Below are 22,819 nucleotides of genomic sequence, written 5' to 3'. Positions count from 1 at the left end.
TCCAGGGATAAATGCAGCTCCCTGATAAGCATCTTCCCTCAACATTTGATAAGAATGTGGAGCCATACAGGATATTGTTACCAGGCTGAAGCAAATCATTTAACCTGAATGAACCTCAGTGCCTGCAACTGTAGAAAGGGTATCAAAATATCCTCCCCATCCACTCCCAGAGTTGCTAGAAATATTAAATTGTTTAAGAAACATGAAAATGATTTGTAAACTAATACACCCTACAAATGTAGTAATATCATTATGTTGGAACTCACTTCAGCTCCACTCTTACTAGCTTCGTGGTCACGGCCCATTTAACCTCTCTGATGCTAATCATGAGAGAAAATAATAATCCACGTCTTATAACATTGTTCTGAAATTTAAAGGAGAAAACCAATTATAAATTGTTCAACAAAATACCTAGCACTTGATTGTTAGCTTTCCCTTAGTTTTCCAGGTAATTTGGGTTAAGTTACTTAACCTCTCAACCACTCTGAACCCTGAAATTCCTCAGCTGTAAGATGAGAATGACAATGCCTTATGTGACAATGAATTAAACAGTCGAAGATCCTTGTAATCTTTTTTTTAAAAAAATATACAAATTCAGGGTGTTGTTATTGTGAAGAGAGCCTCTTTCTGAAATGAGCTCTCTCTTCCTGGAAAGAGTCTGGGTCAGAAACCATTGTTCACTTTCCTGGGTGAATGAATATATTACACAGGGTGCCCCATGTAGCTCAAAGTCAGACTCAACCAGATGTTCAGGGCTGATTCCAGGCACCTGGTGGGGAGGCCCAGGCTGCTGCGGACCTTATCAGGTCCTTCTGCATTGCTTGGGGAGGGAGGAGGACACACAGCTCTCTGTGTGGGGTTGGGTGGGTCTTGTGGCTGCTGAGAGCAGGACTGATATTAGTAATGGACATCTTTATGGGATTTGTTTCCAGCCTGTGCACGTTGATGAGGACCCCACTGCCTGGCTTGGAATCCTTACCCCACCTCTTGGCCACTGTATCTTGGGCACGTTACTTAACCTCTTGTTTTCATCCGAAAATGAAGATAAAAACACTTACTTCTTCACAGGGTTGTTTAAAATAATACGTGACACATAGAAAGTACTCAGTTAGGTTGATCATTATTATAATAATTATTGTTGTTTTCTTATAGTGAGAAAGCTGGCTTCCAAAATCAGCATGTATACCAACCACAGCAGGTGGCAAGAGAAAAAAAAACAGCCTTGCAGAGGACCTTGCAAATCTCATAGCAAGAGGCATTCTTGCAACATCTCTGTCTGGGACTTGAACTTGACCAGGGTTCCCACTGAATGTTGAAAACTGCTATTTGTGGCCACTGGCTGAAATCCTCATCTAGTTACTGACGTGGGAGCACAAGCTAGCTGAATGTGGGGTGAGGGAAGGCCATTATTTTGTTACACGTAACAAGGAAATGCACTCAAGATGTTAAATTTGAAGAATCACATGTGCTAACAGTGTTAACTTAGGTGCTTTATTTTCTGCAGAAATAGAACTCTATTTAAATTCAGCTCCCTGGAAAATCAGAATAGTTGGATAATATCCATCTCTCAAAGCTAAATTTTCATAGTGATCCAGTGGTTCAAATGAGAAGTTACAGACATAGATGCTGTGAAAACAGGCAGTACTTGTTGGAGAACCACGTTCAGACAATGTGGCGCAACCTTCCTCCAGGATGGATATATATAGTTAGGCTAGGTTCTCATCTCTCCAGCCAGCTATGGCTACCATATTCCTTTTCATTAGAGTAAAGCCAGGCTTCACTCCACGGCCTCCTTTCCCACAAATCCTTATAGAGGGCCTACTATATATATGTGTAAGACGTGGTCTTAGATGCTGGCAGATACAGCGGTACATAATACAGACAGTCCCTGACCCCATGGGGCTTACGATTGCAGTTGGAGATTAAACACACTATTATTCCATCACAATTTCCATTGTAATTATCTTCCATTATAATTCCATTGTAATTATAATTACAATATACTATGTTGTGAAAATACAAGGGCTTATGAAAATATCATGGGGAACCTGTTTTAAACTGGGATCCTCTCTGAGGAAGTGACTTTTTAGGTTGGGACCTGTTGGGTGAGTGGGGATTCATTGGGCAGAGACAGGAAAGGAATCCCCCAGGCAGAGGAAGAGGCAGGTACGGAGGCCCTGAGGCAGGAATGACTGTGGCATTGAAGGAAATAGCAGAAGGCCAGTGAGGAGGTGCTCGGGGTATGGCCGGCAAAGTAGGAAGAAGCTCAGTGGTGCCTGGGCCATCACAGATAAGTTAAGAACTTGGTGAATGACAGCTTTTAGGCGGGGGATTAGTTAACGTGATTAATTTATATAGAATGCTCTGTGTATGTTCCCTGGGCAACACAGCCTCATTCCCAGCTTTGGTTGCCCCTTATGCTGATGCATCCTAACTGAGCCAGGCCCCTGCTGAGTCCAGACCCATGTGTCCAACTGTACAATGGACGGTTTGCTCATCTGTAACAGGAGACAGATGAACCAATGGATTTGTAAGTGCCCTTCCAGCTCTAGTGTCACCTGTCTTTGAAGTTCATGGGAAGGCAGGATCATTCAGGAAGAAGAGGTAGAGTTAAGCTCAGGCTTAAAGGATGGTAGACTTATCATGGGGGCTGGGCTCCCTGAATCAAACTGGATTCCTTTCTCGGCAGCCGTTCCTTTCTGGCCGTGGACTTTCCTGCCTCGGGGAACAATCTGAGAACATGCTCACTCAAGACTCAGACACGCCTGCAAAACCCTATATTTAGATCACAAAAGTAGGTTGAACTAATTTGGGGTAGATGAAATGGACTTGCTGTCAGATCACCATCATTGGACTAGTGGTTCCAAAATCCAACTCCCTGTGAGAGCCTTCAGATCTTCGGAAGTCTGGCCCCTGCCAGAGTCTCTGGCCTCCTTTCTTGCCAAGCCCTGCTGGACAGTTCTTGCTCCAGTGGCAGTGAACTACTTATATTTTTCACCATCATCATAATGTTATTCAGCTCTTTGCTTTTACCCCTAGGGTACCCGCTACCTGAAATTGCCCTCTCTAAACTATCAGAGCATTTACTACATCATATAATAATTACGTAGTTCTTCTCACCATCCAACTAGACTTCCCGTATCATATTAATCTCCAAATCTGTAGCACCTGGCAGAGGTTTTCAGTAGATGTTTATTCGATGAATCAATGCATCGGTGACTGAATGTCCAGTTGGATGATCTGTAAGCACCTCAAATTCAGCTTGGCCTACCCAAACTTGTAAACAGACACCCATGTCCCCCAAACTAACCTAGGTGGTCCTCTTCCATGCTCCCACACTGCCCTGGAGCGCCTCTCCCCTTAAACATATCGTCAGATTATAACCTGTTTTCCTGGCTACTTCTGTTAGACCATGCCTCCTGATGTCAGGGACCATGTCTTTCATCTCTTTAGTTGGTTGAATGAATAAAAGAAGGAAAGAAAACAAAGGAGAGAGCCAGCCAGCTCTTTCTCCCGTGAGAATTGGTCACTGGTTTCTTCATTTGTAAGAGAAGGAGCTGCATTGAATGACTTTTGATGGCCCAGTTCTGAGTGTGACACGAACCTACAAATGTCTGTCAGAAATAACTACCTCAGTAGCTACAGAAAGAGGTTAAACAAACACCCAATTCATCCCCTGTGGAGCATAGAGCCTTGTGGCAAGCATTAGACCAGAGTTTGGAGATTTGAATTCTGGTTCCAGCTTCACCACTCAGCAGCTGTGTGGTCTTGGGCAACTCAGTCTCTCTGGTTCTTCATTTCCTCTTTGGTAAAATTAGTTTGATTGGGTGAACCTTGAAACCTCTTTCAGGCTGAAATTCTGTGACTCACAGAGTGACATCTCTGGAATTTAAAACATTTTAAGTGGCAAGACTCAGTGGGACCTCAAATGAAGACTGGGTCTGGTCTCTGCTGTGACAGACGGAGCCAGAAAGAGCAAAATACCCCAAGTTTACGTAACACAATTTGCTACTGAAGCCTCTTTGGAAGTGTCAGGCTCACTAAGGGGAGGGCCTCATAGCAGTCCTCGGAATTAGTAGGCACAGTGCCCCAAAGTCAAGGCCAATTTGTGGCCTCTCGATTCTTGGTCTGGTGCAATTTCCCCTGCCCCATGTGGAGGGAAGTATATGAAATTGGCACTCAGGGTTTATGTTCAGATTTCCCTGACCCCTTTCTCACTACTCTCCTTCAATTTTGCATTACAAAAACAATAGGTGTTTCTGCATTCTAGGTATAAGATTATAATATCAAGTGTACTTTTTCAGACTGTATAGGCCACTCACAGTCCTACCCTCCTCTAGAGATTCATTATATCCCCTTGGAAGTTGAATCTTCAGTCTAAGATGTCATAGGAAGGCCTGTTTGACCAGCCTGGGGCAGCCAGGTTCTCTATCATGTGTCTATTTTTTATGATCATTAGTAACAGAGGCACCTCCTTAATCAATAAATAAATATCTTTTGAGCATCTAACATGTAAAGCTCTGGGGTATAGTTTCTGTTCACAAAGACCTTCTAGCAGATTTTTCAAACTGTACTGGTGTTCCATTACCAGAGAGTAAAATCAATATAGATCAAGGGTTTTTTTTCTTTTAGTGGACTAGACTAAAATTCACTTGAGTAGAGCAGAATAGAAATAAACAGGATAGAAAGAAAAGGCATGTGGCTATGGAGAACAGTATGGAGGTTCCTTTAAAAACTAAAGATAGAGCTACTATGTGATCCTGAAATCCTACTGCTGGGCATATATCCAGAAAAAACCATAATTCGAAAAGATACATGCACCCCAATGTTCACTGCAGCACTATTTACAATAGCCAAGACATGTAAGCAACCTAAATATCCATCGACAGTTGAATGGATAAATAAGGTGTAGTGTATATACACAATGGAACATTACTCAGCCATAAAAAAGAATGAAACAATGCCTTTTGCAGCAATATGAATGGACCTAGTGATTATCATACTAAGTGAAGTAAGTCAGACAAAGATATATATCATATGGTATCACTTATATGGGGAATCTTTAAAAAAATGATACAAATGAACTTATATACAAAACAGAAATAGATCCACAGGCATGGAAAACAAACTTATGATTACCAAAGGGTAAAGTGGGGTGAGGGATAAATTAGGAGTTTGGGATTAACACATACACACTACTATATGTATTAAATAGATAACCAACAAGGACCTACTGTATAGCACAGAGAACTATACCCAATATTTTGTAATAACTTATAAGGGAAGAGAATCTGAAAAAGAATATATATATATACATATATATATATATATATATATATATATATATATATATATATATATATATACACATACATATATATATATATATGTATATATATATATGTATATATATATCTGAATCACTTTGCTGTACACCTGAAAGTAACACATTGTAAATCAACTATACTTCAATTTAAAAAAAAAAAAAGAAAAGACGTATCATAATGCATCCAGTCCATAAGGGTAAAGCGTTATTTTGTGAAACTTTGCTTCAAACGTGTTTGTTCATGATAGGGTGTGGTGTAAAAATGTATTTCTTGTTATGGATTGTGGTTTCTTTTAAAGTTTGAAAGCACTGCCTTACCGTATGTTCAGGAATACAAAACTATTTCATATGAGACATCAAACGGTGAGGAGGAGGAAGAGGGGTGAAAGAGGGCTGTGTGGGTCTATAGGGAAAGGGTAACGACCTTAGGTCAGAGACTCAACACAGAGAGGGGATCACTGCCAAGGAGGAAGGGTTTGGGGGGGAGGTGACAGTGTAGCTGGTCACTGAGGGGCATGAGGGGGGGGTGTGACTTAGTGAGACAGATTGGGAAGAGGAATTGCGTCTGGGAGTACAGTGTGAAAAGAACTACTCTGATTCTTCTTGAATTGCAGCCCTTCTGCTAGATTGAGGCTAATCTTGGGGCCATAGAGTTTTGTGGGATTGTTGCTGTATTTCTTTGTTTCCTCCTTCGCAATTTTCTCTTCTCTTTTCCTGGGTCTCCTGTTATTCAGAGGTTGGATCTCTTGGCTTGATCCTTTGATTTTCTTTTCTATTTTCTACTTCTTTGCCTTTTTACTTGACTTTCTAGAATATTTCCTTCAATTTTCTCTTCTAGCCTTTCCACTGAATTTTTCCTGTCTGTTATATTTTTAATTTCCCAGAGCTCTTTGATCTCAGAACAGTCTATTTTTATAGCATTCTGGGTGGTTTGGGTTGTAATATCTTCTATTATTTCTCTGTGAATATTGATTATATGAAGTTTTTTTCTGCTGTCTCTACATCTGTAAGAAATCTCAGAATCTGTTTGTCATGGCCCTTCATACTCTGGCCTGTCTCTTCCCTGTCACCATAGTTGGGCTCTTTATGGAAAGTTCCCTAGCAGTGTGTGCCTCTGGTAACTGGACTTGCACTGTTTCTAGAGTCATCACAGGTTGCTACTTTATATCTCTTAAGCGTTGTGTATTCTCTGCCTCTAGGGAGAGGTCTCCTATGAGGAGAGGGCCTGTGAAGGTGGGAAGTTTGCCACAGTGGAAGTGACTGATAAGCCTGTGGATGAGGCTCTACGGGAAGCAATGCCCAAAGTCATGAAGTATGTGGGAGGCACCAATGACAAGGGTGAGTATCCCTGAAGGATTGGCTCTGGTCTCATAGGCCAGGGCTGCATAGTCTCACGTCCTCGGTGGAAAACTCAGGGAGGGTCCACAAGGCACCTGTCACTACCTGTTTCAGTGGCACACAAACTTGCTGTGCTCCGTGGGCAGGGAGGCTCTGGGGAGACCCACTGACTTCATGCCAGCCTCCCCCGACTTTGTGGGATCCCCGCTCAGTAGCACTGAGTTCATGCTTCTCTCCCAGGTGTGGAGACACAACGCTGTTTGTTTGTTTCTTTGTTTGTTTATTTGTTATTTTTTAACCCTACACTGCTTATCATGTCTTTGGATTGGTGGACTGGGTAAGGTGTGCCCACGAGAAGCCAGGCCACAGAACAAGGCCAGCTTCTGACATGAGACCTCTGCCCCCAGGCTGGAAATCTCCAGAGTCAGCCCCCTGGTAGCTCAGATTGTGTGGGGATACCGAGGGTCAGTGAGTGATGATTATGGAGGGTCCCTGGCTCTGTTCTGGCAAATAAAGAGCCTGAGAATTCTTAGGCTGCTCCCCTCTTAAAGTCTTGGCAGTCCATGGGAATTCCCTAGCGGTCCAGTGGTTAGGACTCAGCGCTCTCACTGCCGGGGGCCCAGGTTCGATCCCTGGTCGGAGAACTAATATCCTGCAAGCTGCGTCGCATGGCCTAAAAATAATAAACAAACAAATAAATAAATAAATAAAAAGACTTGGCAGTCTGTGCTGGCTGCCTCCCTGTTTTTAAAATGAGAGGCCTGAAGTTTCAGTGTGCCTATTAGCATGTAAACCATATTTAAATACGAATTTAACTCTTTAGCTCTCTAATTTGTCCTGCACTTTGGAATCAGTGCAAACCCAAAATGGGTCAGAACACAAGGTGAAAAAAGAGACAATGTTGAATTTTTAGGATATATCTCAAGTTGATAATTGAGAAAGTTAGAAACTAGTATTAACCTTAGTAACATTTACTAGGACCAAAGTAATCAGGCTTTGGACATAAGTTGACCAGTAAGAGGTCAAGAAGAAATCTTTTCCTTCTTAGCACTGTCATAGCATTTTCTTTAGAAGAAAATATGTGTAAAAATTATAAACTCATTAAAAAATTTTGAAAATAACAAAACAGCACCCCTAATCCATCTTTTCTAATATAATCATTGTCGTCTTCGAATGTATTTTTTTAGGGCTTTTTAATAGCTTTTTAAAATGTAATCATAGTGTTTGTGCAATACATCCTGCTTCTGTCACTTATTTCATAATTATTTTACACTGTAGCTAAATAGTCCTAAGCATAACTATTAATAGCTAAATCGAATTGCATCATGTGCCTATAATTTACTTAGACATATTCCTATTTTGAACATTTATATGAATCCCAATTTTTCACCATTATAAATTCTGCTGCAAGGAAAATCCTATTACCTATAGCCTTTTCCGTATTTTGGATTATTTCATTAAAATCAACAATTAGATAGGAAGTAATTAGATACTGATATATTTACAGTCTTAAATATATATTACCAAATAATTTTTTCCAGACGAGTTGAATCACTATGCTCTTACCTCCAATATATACAAATAAGAGGTGTTTTCTCTGTGTCTGATGATATGTTTTAATGCCTGAAATACTTATTATAAATTTCAAGAACAACAAATATTGTCTCGGAAGAAGAATGAGACCAGCAGATGGTCCATGGGCCTGAGCAGGTTCTGTCTCTAACACCCACGTCCCTCTGTGGGGTTTTGTGTTTTCAGGAATCGGGATGGGGATGACAGTTCCTATTTCCTTTGCCGTGTTCCCCAGTGCCGATGGGTCCCTACAGAAGAAATTAAAAGTCTGGTTCCGGATTCCAAATGAGTTTCAAAGCAACCCACCAGCTCCCAGCGATGACAGCATTAAGATCGAAGACAGGGAAGGCATCACTGTCTATTCCACGTAAGGAAACGGTTCTTTAGGCATACACGGGTAGCACGTGAATCATCTGCAGTGAGCATTTGCATTTTTTTTTCCAGTTTTGAGATGGAATTGACATATAATATTGCATTAGTTTAAAATACAACATAATGCTTTGATATATGTTTATCTTATGACATGATTACCACCATTTAGTTAACATCCTTCATTAAACAAAGTTACACATTTTTTTCCTGAGATGAGAAATTTTTTTTTTTTTACAAATTTATTTATTTGGCTGCATTAGGTCTTCGTTGCTGCACGCGGGCTTTCTCTAGTTGTGGCGAGCAGGGGCTACTCTTCGTTGCGATGTGCGGGCTTCTCATTGCGGTGGCTTCTCTTGTTGCAGAGCATGGGCTCTAGAGCACAGGCTCAGTAGTTGTGGCTCACGGGCTTAGTTGCTCCCCGGCGTGTGGGATCTTCCCGGACCAGGGCTCAAACCCGTGTCCCCTGCATTGGCAGGTGGATTCTTAACCACTGCACTACCAGGGAAGTCCCCATGAGAAATTTTAAGATCCACTCTCTTTGTAACTTTCAAATATACGATACAATGTACAATATTGTTAACTGTGGTCACTGCTGTACATTACATCCCCAGAACTAATTTATCTTATAGCTGGATGTTTCTACCTTTTGACCACCTTCACCTAGTTCTCCCACCCTCCACCTCCCCACCCTCTGGCAATCACCAATCTGTTCTCTGTATCTGTGAGTTCAGTTGTTTTATTTTAATTCCACATATGAGTGAGATTATACAATATTTCCCTTTCTCTGTCTGACTTACTTCATTTAGCATGATGCCTTCACAGTCCAACCATGTTGCTGCAAATGGCAAGATTTCCTTCTTTTTGTGGCTAAATGATATTCCATTGTATGTATGTACCACATCTTCTTTATCCATTCATCTGTCTATGGACCCTTACATCATTTCTACACCTTGGTTATGGTAAATAATGCTGCAGTGAACATAGGAGTGCTGATATCTGTTCAAACTAGTGATTTCATTTCCTTCAGGTATATACTCATAAGTGGAATTGCTAGATCATATGGTAGTTCTATTTTTAATTTTGTGAGGAACTTCCATAATGTTTTCCATAGTGGCTGCACCAATATACATTCCCAGCAGCAGTGCATAAGGATTCCGTTTTCTCCTCATCCTTGCCAACACTTGTTACTTCTTGTCTTTTTCATAATAGCCATTGTAACAAGTGTGAGGTGACATCTCACTGTGGCTTTGATTTTCATTTCCCTGCTGATTAGTGATGTTGAGCACCTTTTCATGTACCTCTTGGCCATTTGTATATCTTTTTTGGAAAAATGTCTATTCAGATCCTCTGCCCACTTTTTAATCTGATTGTCTGGGTTTTTTTACTCTCAAGTTATATTAGTTTTTTATATATTTTGGATATTAACCCATTACATATATATGATTTGCAAATAATTTCTCCCATTTAATATGTTGCCTTTTTATTTTGTGGATGGTTTCCTTTTTCTGTGCAGATGGTTTTTAGCTTGATGTAGTCCCACTTGTTTATTTTTGCTTCTGTTGCCTGTGTTTTCAGAGTCAAATACAAAAAAAATCATTGCCAAGACCGATGTCAGGGAGGTTACCCTCTATGGTTTCTTCTAGGGATTTTACAGTTTCAGGTCTTATGTTCAAGTCTTTCATCCATTTTGAGTTGACTTTTGTGTATGGTGTAAGATAGTAGTCCAGTTTCAGTCTTTTGCATGTGGCTGTCCAGTTTTCCCAGCACCATCTATTGAAGAGACTGTCCTTTCCCTATGGTACATTCTTGGCTTCTTTGTTGTAAATTAGTTGACCATGTATGCCTGGGTTTATTTCTGGACTTTCTGTTCTGTTCCATGGATCTTTGTATCTGTTTTTATGCCAATACCATACTGTTTTGATTATGATAGCTTTGTAATATAGTTTGAAATCAGGAAATGTGATGCCGTCAGCTTTGTTCTTCTTTCTCCAGATTTCTTTGGCTATTCAGGGTCTTTTGTGGTTCCATACAAATTTTAACATTGTTTTTCTATTTCTGTAAAAAATTCCATTGAAATTTTAATAAGGATTGCATTAAATCTGTAGATTGCTTTGGGTAATATGAACATTTGAACAATATTAATTCTTCTAATCCATGAGCATGGACTATCTTTCCATTTATTTGTGTCTTCTCCAGATTTTCCATTAATGTCTTAATAGTTTTCAGTGTGAAGATCTTTCACCTCCTTGGTTAAATTTATTTGTAGGTATTGTGTTCTTTCTGATGCAATTGTAAATGGGATTATTTCTTTTTTTTTTTTTTTTTAACCCCTCGCCGCCCGCCGCCCGGCTCCCGGGATTATTTCTTAATTTCTCTTTCTAAATTCATATTATTGATGAATTAAGAAATACTGAATACTGACTTTCTTCTTGAATTTCTTCAGCCTACAGCACACAAACATTTGCATTGTATCTAAGTAAACGCCTTTGCCAGTTGCCAAACTGATTTGGATATAGAGAATATCCCCTCAGCTTAAGCTGAACACCTACATTAGCCACAGCAGGGTTCTGGGAGATTCAGAGAATATCTAAGTCAATCTGTAGTTGGTCATGAATATCTGGGGAGCATAAAGGGCTAGAGATACTTCGTTTTTACCCCACACTCCCCTTGAATGCCAGAAGGGCAGGGAGCGTTTGCCAGAGCCGGACTGCTACCGCCTTAGTTATTCATGGTCTGTGGGCCTTTCAGCAGAGCACATGTGCCTCCTATTATTCTAGTGCTGTTTCCAGGGCTTTACTTGGGGTCCAGTTCCCTTGATTTTAGAGAATAACAGGTGCAAGTGGTTGCATGATTTTATTCTTTAGGCCTCAACCTCCCTTCAGAAGCCAGGTCTCTTCTAGATAATCAGTGACTCCCCAGTTGTTAAAATCCTCCTGTGTGACAGGAGCCTCCACCTCTTCTGCTCCAGCCCTCATTCAGACTTTCCAGCCTTCACTGCAGAGGCTGCAGAGAAAGCAAACTCTATTTAAAGAATACCTAGACTATCTTTTCCCAGGGCTGGGACTAGGGTGAGGAAGCAGGTGCACCTGTTGTGCAAAATTTAAGGAGACACTGTCTCACAGTTGTCCAAGTGTATGTAGGGTTGGCCCTGAGAGTGAGCACCTCCTTAAATCTTGAGCCCCAGGTGTCTCAGCTGTCTCATCCTAGTTCCCACTCTGTCCTCTCCTAGTTCCCACTCTGTCCTCTCCATCCTCTTTCCTGCGTCTTGGGAGGCAGCCTGGTGTAATATGATGAACAAGTATATTTTAGTTTGAATCCTGGATGATGCTTGGGAAGTTACTCAGCCTCTGTAAGACTTTGTTTTCCCATCTTGTAAGTGCTGATAATATAATCTACCTCATAGTATTATTGTTAGAGACTACCTTTCAGTATTCACTGAGATGCTATTTATAAACTGCTTAATGTTTATGACCTGTAGTAGGTTTCAGTAATTATTCTTTCTCTTTGCCCCTTCTTATTTCATAAGAAATGAGGTTGACATGATTAAGTCAGGTCACATAAGACTTCAAGCAGAACGGACTAGTTTCTAATCATTTTTTTTTTCCAAACCCAGGATAATAACTTGGTCCAATTTTTTTCTTTTGCCTTTAACTTTTTAGTAGGGAAATCTTCAAACTTATAGAAAGATAGAATAAGAAAATGAAACCCTATGTACCCATCACTCATCTTTAATGATAATTAACTCAAGGCCAATTTTGTGTCATGTGTATCCTCACAACTTCAACCTGGTCCCAACCCTAAATTATTTTTAGGCAAATTCCAGGCATTACATTATTTCATTCATAAATATTTCATTGTGACTACTGAAGACTTTTTAAAAATACAAAAATAATATCTTATTATTCCTAAAATTTTAACAATTCATTACTGTTATAATAATTTTAAATATCCAGTGTTCAGTTTTCTCCTACTAGCTCATAATTTGTTCCTACAGTTTGTTTGAATCTGGGTCCAAATAAGATGCATCCATTGCAATTGGTTGGTACATCTTTTAAGCTTCTATTGATCTGTTGATTTTCTCACCACCACACGTTTTCATCTTTCCTTGCCGTTTATGGGTCATTTATCCTAGTGTTTCCCATAGTCTGAATTTTGCTGGTTTCCTTACTGTGGCATTTTAACATGTTTCTCTGCCCCTGTATTGCCTGAAATTCGTAGTCAGAACTAGAGGCATAATCAGATTCAAGTTTGAGTTTTGGGCAAGGTTATTTCAAAGATGGTGTTGTGTACCTCCATCAGGGGCTCATGATGTTTGCTTGCCTCTGTTTTTGTGATATTAGTGACCTTAGGTCACCATTTCCCAGATGCCATGTTTCCTTAGAGGTTGTCAAATGATAATATTCTCTATTTTTCCTTCTTCATTTATTAGCCGGAGTACTTTGGTAAAGAGAAACTTCCCTTCATCTACTATTTGGTTTCCCTGAGATAGAGTTGTAGAAAAAAGGCCAGGTACCTTCTCTTTAGCTTGATGCCTTCTCTTTATCAGTTTTCAGAATAATGATTTCATTTCTTAACATCCTCCAAAGGGGAGGCAGTGTTGATCTCTGGTTTTTGAGTACCGATATAAACATATGAATTCAAACATAATTGATGTGTTTCAGTTCTTTGCAGTTTTTATTCTCACAGAGCTCAAACTGTCCCATCTTTGGCCAGTGGGAACCTCTTCAAGTTGGTTTCTTGGTCCTTTTGACATGACCCTGGTAATCTTCAGTAACTTCCTTGGTTTCTGGTAGGACAGGATATTCCAAGCACATCTTGACATTTCTTGCTCTAGAGCTGGAATTAGCCATTTCTCCAACGAACCCTGGTTCCTTATGGTGGGAAAGGGAATCTCTTTAAAAGGTGCTATTCAAGCCAGGTCTGTCGAAGTTTCCTTTACTGCAACCTAAACAGAGAGGAAAGTGACAAAGACGGCATCTAGCCTGGCTCAATGAATTTTTTTTAACCTGTTAGCATCGGATCCTAAGTTAGCATCTGTTCATTCCTCAAGTAGCCACTAGGTGTCACTGCACAGTCAAGTGTGCGTTTAATAGTACCTCTCTGTGGAAGGCAGAGTTGATGACATAATAGAAGGCACAAGTACTGTTTCAAATACATAGTGCATCCTTAACTCACTCTTCCTTTTTTATGACCTTGTGAAGGGATGTCCATTGATTAGCAGTATGTGTGACAAATACTGTTTAAATGAATAGAAGGCTATGAAAAATTTACGTGATCAGAGTTTTTTCAGTATTCACAAGAGGCAACGGAGTTGTCCTTCACACTTCGATGAGTGGCCTCATTCCAGACCACTGTCCTCCCTCTGTGTTCTATAAAGGCCACTTAGGTTAGAGCTCAGCCTCCTCAGTGCAATTCAACAGAGACCAACAGCAGGAGAGGTTCGATGGTGTTAATAAGACTTTCATGATCTTAATGAGATGTCTGGGTATAAAGGAAAGAGTTGGAAACAAGGAGCTCCTTGTCAGGGTGACCTGTGCTCCAAGCTCAGCTCTACCGCTTAATGGCCAGAGGACCTTTGGCATCTCACCGAGCCTCTCTGTGACTCAGTGTCTTCATCCGTGAGATAGGGGTAAGAGTAGCGCCCCATGGGGTCGTTGTGAGGATGAAATATAATATCCGCAAGTGCCTGCATGTTGCTGGACGTTAGGGAAACACTCAGTGAATGCCAGCCTGTTCTCTTCCTGACTTCACCGCCCTCTGAGAATTAGGTCACGTTTTACTAGAATTAACAAAAAAGTCAAGCTACTACCGATACACTGGAGTTCAAACCTGAACTCTAATTATGAGTTTTTTAACTTTGGGTTTCTGAGCTTCAGTTTTCTCATTTATAAAATAGAACGTAGGACACAGTGTCGGGAGGGTCCAGTGAGGTTGTGCATGTGACAGCACTTTGTCGGCCCTGAGGCAACACCTCTAGGGCTGCCGATGTTGCTTCTCTCTCTGAATGACCAGGCCCTAACTGAGGCCACCAGCAGCTTGGGAAGTTCGGCCTAGAGGAAGAGGAGTTTGGAAGAAAGGGTCCAACTGCTAAGCCTCTAGGGTGTTCCCATATTACTGCCTAGGAGAGCTACAGACCAGTGTAGGCCAAGCTCCTAGAGGGTTCCAGCGTTCATCTGTATCACAGGAGGTTTGGGCCACAGGTGGCACGATACAGCCTTCCCTACTTGGCCTGCTCAACACCCAAGCGCTCTCGTGTCAACTTCCAGGGGCCTCACCTGACCGTCCTATCGAAAATAGCTCCCCTTCCTTTTCTACCCCCTTACTCAGCTTTAGTTCTCTTCACATCACCTACTGTCACCTGCTTTATATACCTATTAGTTCATTTATTTACTGTCCTCTCCCTCACTAGAATGTTCTTGCAGACGGGGCCTTTGGCTGGTTTCTAAGTGCTCAGTTAAAAGTTGGTGAATAAGGGGAACTCCCTGACGATCCAGTGGTTGGGATTCTGTGCTTTCACTGCCGAGGGCGCGGGTTCAATCCCTCGTCTGGGAACTAAGATTCCACAAGCCACGTGGCCAAAAAAAGTAAAAATAAAATAAAACAAAACAAAAAGGGGGATTTGAGGGCTCTTTAAAAAAATGTTTTTAATTAAAAACAGAAAAGCTGGTGAATAAGTAAATGAATGAAAGTCTTAGACCTTGCCTCCTGCTCTCCTCCTTCGAGAGCTCGGCCCCTCCTGATAGCTTCAGCTGTCACCCTTCCATCAGTAACTCTCCTACCTGACCTCCATCCAGCTCCCTTAAACGTCTTACTATTCCTCAGACTCAATGTGAAGACAAAGGCGAGGCCATTTACACATTCATTCATTCAGTCAAAAAAATCACATCTTCATCATTCACTTACTCTGTGCCAGGAAGCGTTTTAGGTGCTGAAAATATAGCAGGGAACGAGCAAAGCGTCTGCCCCTTGAGGTGGGAGAAACATTGTAGTGGGGAAAACAGACAAAAAGCAAATGTCTCGAGATATTTCAGGACAGTGTCGTTCCAGAGATAAGAAGTGGTACCTGAACTGAAATTACAGGGAAGCCTATTTCTACTCAAAAATAAATGCATTCGGGACTTCCCTGGCAGTCCAGTGGTTAAGACTCCACACTTCCCACGCAGGGGGCTCAGGTTTGATCCCTGGTCGGGGAACTAAGATCCCACATGCCACGCGGCACAACCAAAACAAAAAATAGAATAAAATAAATAAATAAATACATGTATACATACATTCCGGCATAATCTGTCTCAGAGTAAAATGGACAGGTGATGAGACGCTGAAGCCCTTGCCCTGGAGGAATTCAAATACCATCTGAACACATGTGCGACAATTATGCACGCAACGTTTGTCCCAAGTGGCAAGTTTGGTTGCGTTTGACAAATGTTTATTGGGTACCTCTGCTATTTAAGCCCCGTCACCTCTGAGCGCCCCGCCAGTGATAAGATTCTGTATCTAAAACCTAATCCATCACCATTCACTCCCCCCACAGCTGCTCAGTTGTCCCTTTAGTCTAGTATTTGGAAGGGGCTTCAGTCACTATTTCCAGGTGGATGAACCCAGATCAACATGGCTGGTGCTGCCGCCTTTCATCCCAAGCTCTCTGGGTAGCATTGCCGTGTAAACCTCCTCGGGTGGATCCCAAATCAGCATGTCCGATTGGAACTCACATTCCTTCCCACCTCTGACCCCCAGTGTTCTGTCTTCCTAGAGGTCCCCTCCATCCTACCCATCCCGTTCACATCCATCCTGACTCCTTCATCTTCCACATCAGTGTTGACCAAGTCCTAGTCACCTCCTGGCTGTGCCTTCCCCTCCAAACGCACGGCCACGGTCTTCATCACCTCTTGCCTGAACCGTTGCCGAGGCCTCCTCAGTGTTTCTTGTCCCTCCACCTCTGCCTCTTCTGAGATGTCCTTTTGTCACCGCCAGCCCTAAAGCACAGGACCGATCGCACTACTTCCCCCTGCTGTTTGGCTCTGGCTGTGGGCCTCGCCTGACTCTGCCCATCTGCACATCCGAGGTTTGGGACCAAGCCCAAGATAGTAATAAAATAAGAAGGGGGATGGGTGGGCTTTGGGTTGGGTCCCCAGATGTTTGGCCAGGCAGTGAAGCCTAGTAAAATGCCTTGTTGTGGCGTGTACTGTCCTCCACAACACAGCCCCACTCCGGGGGTCCGCCTAGCCTCAGAGCATGCCACCCACACCTCCCAAGCCCCACCTCAAACACACACACATACAATATCCACTCCCAGACCTTCACTCACTCACCCAGCTCCTCTCAGCCCTTCCCCAGCCTCTGCTCATTGGCAGCTCTGTGAGGGCAGGAATTTTTGTCATGTTGTTCACTGCCGGCATCAGAAGAGACGCTCAAGAGATAGCAGCTTGATATCACGTCCATAGCACCCTCCCCTTCATGTTCTAAGTCAGAGCCAACGCTTCCCTGTTCCCTGCCCCCAGAGCGCTCTGTGTGTACCTCCGTTCTGGTGTTTTCTCCTGCCCTGCCTAATCTGTATGTGTGTCTCTGTCCTGACCACTACACTTAGACCTCGCCGGGGTAGAAAGTCTTCCCCATCGTCTTTGCGGCTCTGTGCTCTTGAGCGTGTGTTTCCTGCTTGAGCGATGCTCAACTCGATAAGCCTGGTTCAATCTGATTGAATGAAATGCCATACGGTGTTAAGCCTCTTTCCTGTTGATGTGGAATTATCAGCTCTTCGTCTTATGCTTCTCCTGCTTAGCACAGGGCTATGTGCATGGCAGACTCTCTACAAATCTGTGCTGACCTGTTGATTGTGAAAGTTCTAGGCCACGTCGGATGGTCAGGCTCAGAGTCATTCCATTTCTCCTCTTCCTCGCTGCATGCCTGCTCCAGGCACTCCCTGAAAGGTAACACGTTCTGATTTTTCGGACCTTGGACCAAAGTCTCCGTCTGTTATCCCGCCTCAATGAAGCCTGCATCATCCCCCCACCCCAACTCTTCCAGACCTTTTTAGGCAGTTCCTTTTGTATTTCTGGAATCCAGGGCATGTGTGTCCTTCCTCGGTTCCCATGGTAACCAAATTCTTGGGAATACTGAGCTCCCACTACAGAGCCCTGGTGGTGAGCAGCTTTGAAGAGGGAAACTTAGACACTTGTTAACAGGCTTGCAGAAATGATGTATATAGACTTCCTGTTTCTTTCCTTTGAGAAGCTCAAAGCGCTTTACAAGCATTCCTTAACTCACACTCAGATGTGCCCGTGGACTTGGAGAGCTGGGGGTGCAGCGTGGAAGCTGAGCCTGGGGAACGAGGCAGCCAGAGCTGGGCCTCCTTCACATCCTAGGGCTCTGCGCCTGGGAGGGTTTGGTTTTCTGGCTTGTTCATGCGGTTCTGTGATGGGGGTTCGAGTCAGTTGGCTAGACTGGCACACGTGGATCTGTTCCGCAGCTCATCCAGCTTTGCTCGTTTCCCAGTAGAATGCTTCCTTGATGAAGCAATAGGGAAATTTTCATCCTCATTATGAGCATCTTAGTCAGCCTGGGAAAAACTATAAAAAGTCAAGGGTTTTTTTTTTTTTTCTGGTAATGAATTTAAGAATCCCTGAATGATGATGACATTCTCCGCATCACTCTCTGCCGGGTCTCCTTGGACTCAGGTGGGTCCTTCTCAGTGGCCTTTGTCGAGCCCTCGTCCTCCTCCCAGCACCGGGGGACCAGGATTTCTGAGAACAGCCTGCTGCCTTTCTGTGTGCTCACCACCTGGGCCTCATCCCCCTCTTCGCTGTGACCATAGCCAGCACCTACTCAACGGGGGACGCCCAAGTTTCTGTCGCTAGACCCGTCTCTTTCCCCGGTCGTATCTCTGACTCCAGTTCCTGCCCAAGTCTAGGGAGATTCCACAGTGCCCAGCACACACTTAGGGGCTCAATAATTGTTGCACGAATTCGTTTCATCGAGGCACCTTCGTAGAAATATGCCCCAAACCAGATGAGAAACCCACCCACCCCTCCTCTCCAAAGGGACTCTTCAGCCCCGAATCCCTCTTCTGGTTGGCGGTGTCGGTTTCCATTCAGAGACTTAACTGGAAGCCCTGGAGAATCCTTGACTCCCTCCACCCCACCCCCGCCCTGGCCTCTCCCTGCCCCACGCTCACCTCCCACATTTGCCTTTGTCCAGGCCTTCGTCATCTCTCGGTCAGCTGTTCCTGGCCTCCCGTGACTCCCTTCCCCTCATTTTCCCACCCCCCCCCCACCCCAGAGGGGTCTCTCCAAAATACAGTCTGATCACAGCAGTCCCTTAACTTTAAAACCCCTTCCTGAGTCCATCTTTGCATCTAAGGTCAGGCTCAGAGTCCTTAGCGTGACCTTCAAGGCCCTTTCCAACATGGCCCCAGTCCCTCCACTTTGTTTGTTTGAATTCCCACCACTGTGCCCTTAGTAGGTGCTTCAGATTTTATTCTCTGAGTGAGTGACGATGGAGGCCAACAGACTTAAGTGCCCTCATCTTTAGGTCTATCAGCCTGAAGACAGCAACTTCTGTCATTTATCCCAGACTGTTCATTTAGCCAAGAGGTCTAATATGTGTGTTAGGCGCTCAGAATACACCAGTGGACAAAGAGTGACAAAGATCCCTGCCCTCATGGGGCCTGTATTCTACCAGGGGCCTCAGCCCGTAAACAATGAATAACTTATTTAGTATGTTAGAATAAATTATATAGTATGTTAGAATAAATTATATAGTATGTTAGAATAAATTATATAGTATGTTAGAAGGTGAGAAGTTCTGAAGAAAGAAAAGGATAGGAAAGGACGGAGGGAGGAAAGAAGGAAGGAAGGGAGGGAGGGAGGAAGGAAGGAAGGGAGGGAGGGAGGAAGGAAGGAAGGGAGGGAGGGAGGAAGGAAAGAAGGGAGGGGAAAGGAAGAATGGGGAAGGGGAGTGGGGTTACAAGATTGAAAGCATTTTGAGAGGAGGCCTCACTGAGAAGTTGAGGTTGTTAACTGAGCCAGCTCTTCATCATTAAGCTCTCTCGCTCTGTTCAGGATCTTACTTTACGTCACCATTATGTCTCTCACCTCGGGCGTCAGAGAACTGAACGACTGTTCTGAGCAAACTGCAAAGTAACCACAGTAGCTACTGTTTGCTGTGCGTTTCCCACGTGATGGGCAGGAGGATGAGGAGTTTGCATGGTTTTCTCTTTCTCAATCTTTACGACAGCCTTCTGAAATTGACGCCCTCACTCCTACTGAACAGATGACGGACCTGAACGTTAGAGAAATGCAAGCATTTGCCCAAGACCATGAGCTAGACGGTGGCAGAGGTAGGATGTGAGCACACAACTAGCCATTTTGCCTCTCAGCTGATGAATGAAGATATTTGAGGACCACTCCTTTGGATGTTTGTAGAACCCAGTAGCTTAAAGAGCCGACATCATCGATTTGCACAGAAAACAGCTTAGTATCACAGCGTGAGAGGGGGCTGCAGAGGCATTTAACACCTGACCACCCCACCCCCATCCAGCATCTGATTCGTTTCAGACAGGTGGTCCTCAATCTATAGCCATTCTTCGAAAATAAGCCCAGTGTCTTACAGGCTTTTATTGTCAGAACAGTCCTTCCTTAATATTCATCCTCTGCCTCCTAATCCAGTTTTATCTCATTTGAGCCTCAATGAAGCTAGAACTCACCTTTCTCCATCTGCCTATAATCTTCCTTCAATAAACTTGAAGCCCCAAGCCTCCTGTCTCCCAAATTGGTCTCAGCCCTGTCCATGTTCTGTAGCTGTTGTCTAGACATTAGAATAACCAACTCCTTAGAGATGAAATCCTGGGTGTTTTCAAAACAGTAACCCTGTAATCAATGTGCTGAATGCTTAGCGAGCATGACTAACCGCTTATAAAAGAGCAAAGCGTGAGTCAGAGAACCCCACCCAAAATAATGCATTTGGCCGAATCTTGGCTTGGTGCAGATTCGGATCTTTGAGTCATAAAGCTCGTTAGAAATGGGGATGTGCTTGACGCTAGTAAAGATTTTAATGCAGCCCCAGATTTAGAGTGGTATATTTAGGGTAGGTCACGGGATGAATTTTGGAGAGAAGGCAGGTGACGTAAGGAGAGAATAACAGTCGTGAAAAGACAAAACTTCATTGCTTCTCTGTCTCCACCTTCTGCCATCAAGAGAAAAGCCTGATTTAGGAAAAATCATCTTTACTTTCTAGAAAAAGAAGTCTTTCCTGATTTGATCAGGAGAAAGGATTTATTAGAAGTGATTTCTTTATTTGGGGCATGCTTAAAGCTTGCCTCGGGGCCCTGCCTTTGGTAGCTCTGTTTTGTTTGTTTGTTTGTTTGTTTTTTAACATCTTTATTGGAGTATAATTGCTTTACAATGGTGTGTTAGTTTCTGCTGTACAACAAAGTGAATCAGCTATACATATACATATATCTCCATATCTCCTCCCTCTTGAGTCTCCCTCCCACCCTCCCATCCCACCCCTCTAGGTGGTCACAAGGTAGCTCTGTTTTTTAACAAAGCTGCTACTTGTCCTCAGAACTGCTCTGCAGTGGGAGAAACTTGAGCTCCAGCTCCACCCTAACTCCCTTGGTTCTCCTCCCCGACAGCTGGCGACAGAGAGGCAGGGAAGAGAGGCGACTGGGGCAGCAGAGAGAGCTAGAGAAAAGGGTAAAGCCATGGCTTTGGGAAAAGTCAGCCTCCCATCTCTTCAGGAAATTTCAGAAAGGGAGGGGAAGCTCGCCTTTAGTACCGACTACAGTACTGGTTCCAGACTGGTTCCAGGACCCTCACAGATACCAAAATCCAAGAGTCCCTTATCTAAAGTGGTATAGTATTTGCATATCATCTACATATGTCCTTCCATCTACTTTAAATCATCTCTAGATTACTTATAATACCTATTACTGTAAATGTTATGTAAATAGTTGATGGCACGTGGCAAATTTAAAGTTTTGCTTTTTGGAACTTTCTGGAATGTTTTTTTTTCCCCCAAATATTTTCAATCTGCAGTTGGTTGAATCTGCGGGTACAGACCCCTCCGATGCAGAGGGCCGAATGTACTGTGTTTCAGGCCCTGCATTAGAGTTTTTTACATCCGTGATTGTAGTTAATGCTCATAACCGATTGGAAGAAAAAGGAAACATATCCCAGCTTTACAAACGAGGCTCACGCTCAGTGAGATTCAGTCCACCCCTGTAGGAAGGAGCAGATCTGAAATCTTAACAACTAGAGCATGCTTGTCGTAATAAGAGTAGTGAGTGACTCTTTTGAAATCCCCCCCTCTCTCAGAGACCCTGTCCTTTCTGAACCAGTGACTTGCTCTGTGTCCTCAGGCAGTTTGGCGGTTATGCCAGGGCAACTGACTACGTAGCTCGTGCCGCCCAGCTGCGCACCACCCTGGAGGGTACAGCCACCTGCCGGAGTGACTTCTACTTCTGCACTGGGTATGACCCTCCCATGAAGCCCTACGGACGCCGCAACGAGGTCTGGCTGGTGAAGAGCAATGAATAACTGGCTGAACCAGAGCTCCCTGGATGCTTGCGTCTGTGCCCACTTCCTCCAGGAGGAAATGAAGTTCCCTGTGCAGCTCCAGCAGGGCCGACTTTCCTTCAGAGCCAATCAGTCACTGCCAATTTCCTGAAATAAGCACGTTCCAGATCCTGAGGCTCTTGTTCTCGTGGAGGGAAATAAGGCACCCACGATACACATGCGTCCTTCTAAATGACTTGGAAAATTCCGTGGTAGACCAGAAAAACCCAGCAGCATTTTCCCAGCTCTCTGGATCCCTAAAAACTGATTTTTAAAAATTATTGAAACTGTATTTTTGTTATTGAGGAAGAAGTGTGATTTACGTGTGATCTTTCATCTCTGATTCTTATAAGAGCTTTCTTTAAAAAGAAACTGGGGGCTTCCCTGGTGGCGCAGTGGTTGAGAATCTGCCTGCCAATGCAGGGGACACGGGTTCGAGCCCTGGTCTGGGAGGATCCCACATGCCACGGAGCAACTGGGCCCGTGAGCCACAACTACTGAGCCTGCGCGTCTGGAGCCTGTGCTCCGCAACGGGAGAGGCCACGACAGTGAGAGGCCTGCGCACCGCGATGAAGAGAGGCCCCCGCTCGCCGCAACTAGAGAAAGCCCTTGCACAGAAACGAAGACCCAACACAGCCAAAAATAAATATAAATAAATAAA

The 22,819-nt window shown here is 43.5% G+C and overlaps 1 protein-coding gene across 1 annotated transcript in view; it reads left to right on the top strand.

The window, feature by feature from the left end:
- Positions 1-22,819, top strand: part of HEBP1 (heme binding protein 1) — a 25,098-nt gene extending 2,279 nt beyond the window's left edge. The window contains exons 2-4 of the mRNA XM_068560577.1: positions 6,526-6,664; positions 8,423-8,603; positions 21,963-22,819. Coding sequence (XP_068416678.1) covers positions 6,526-6,664; positions 8,423-8,603; positions 21,963-22,140 — 498 coding nt within the window. The 3' untranslated portion in view covers positions 22,141-22,819. The remainder of the gene's footprint in view (positions 1-6,525; positions 6,665-8,422; positions 8,604-21,962) is intronic.

This window comes from Eschrichtius robustus, chromosome 13 (genome assembly GCF_028021215.1).
Source record: "Eschrichtius robustus isolate mEscRob2 chromosome 13, mEscRob2.pri, whole genome shotgun sequence".
In the NCBI taxonomy this organism is placed as follows: Eukaryota; Metazoa; Chordata; class Mammalia; order Artiodactyla; family Eschrichtiidae; genus Eschrichtius; species Eschrichtius robustus.
This window is presented reverse-complemented; position numbering and strand designations above follow the sequence as displayed.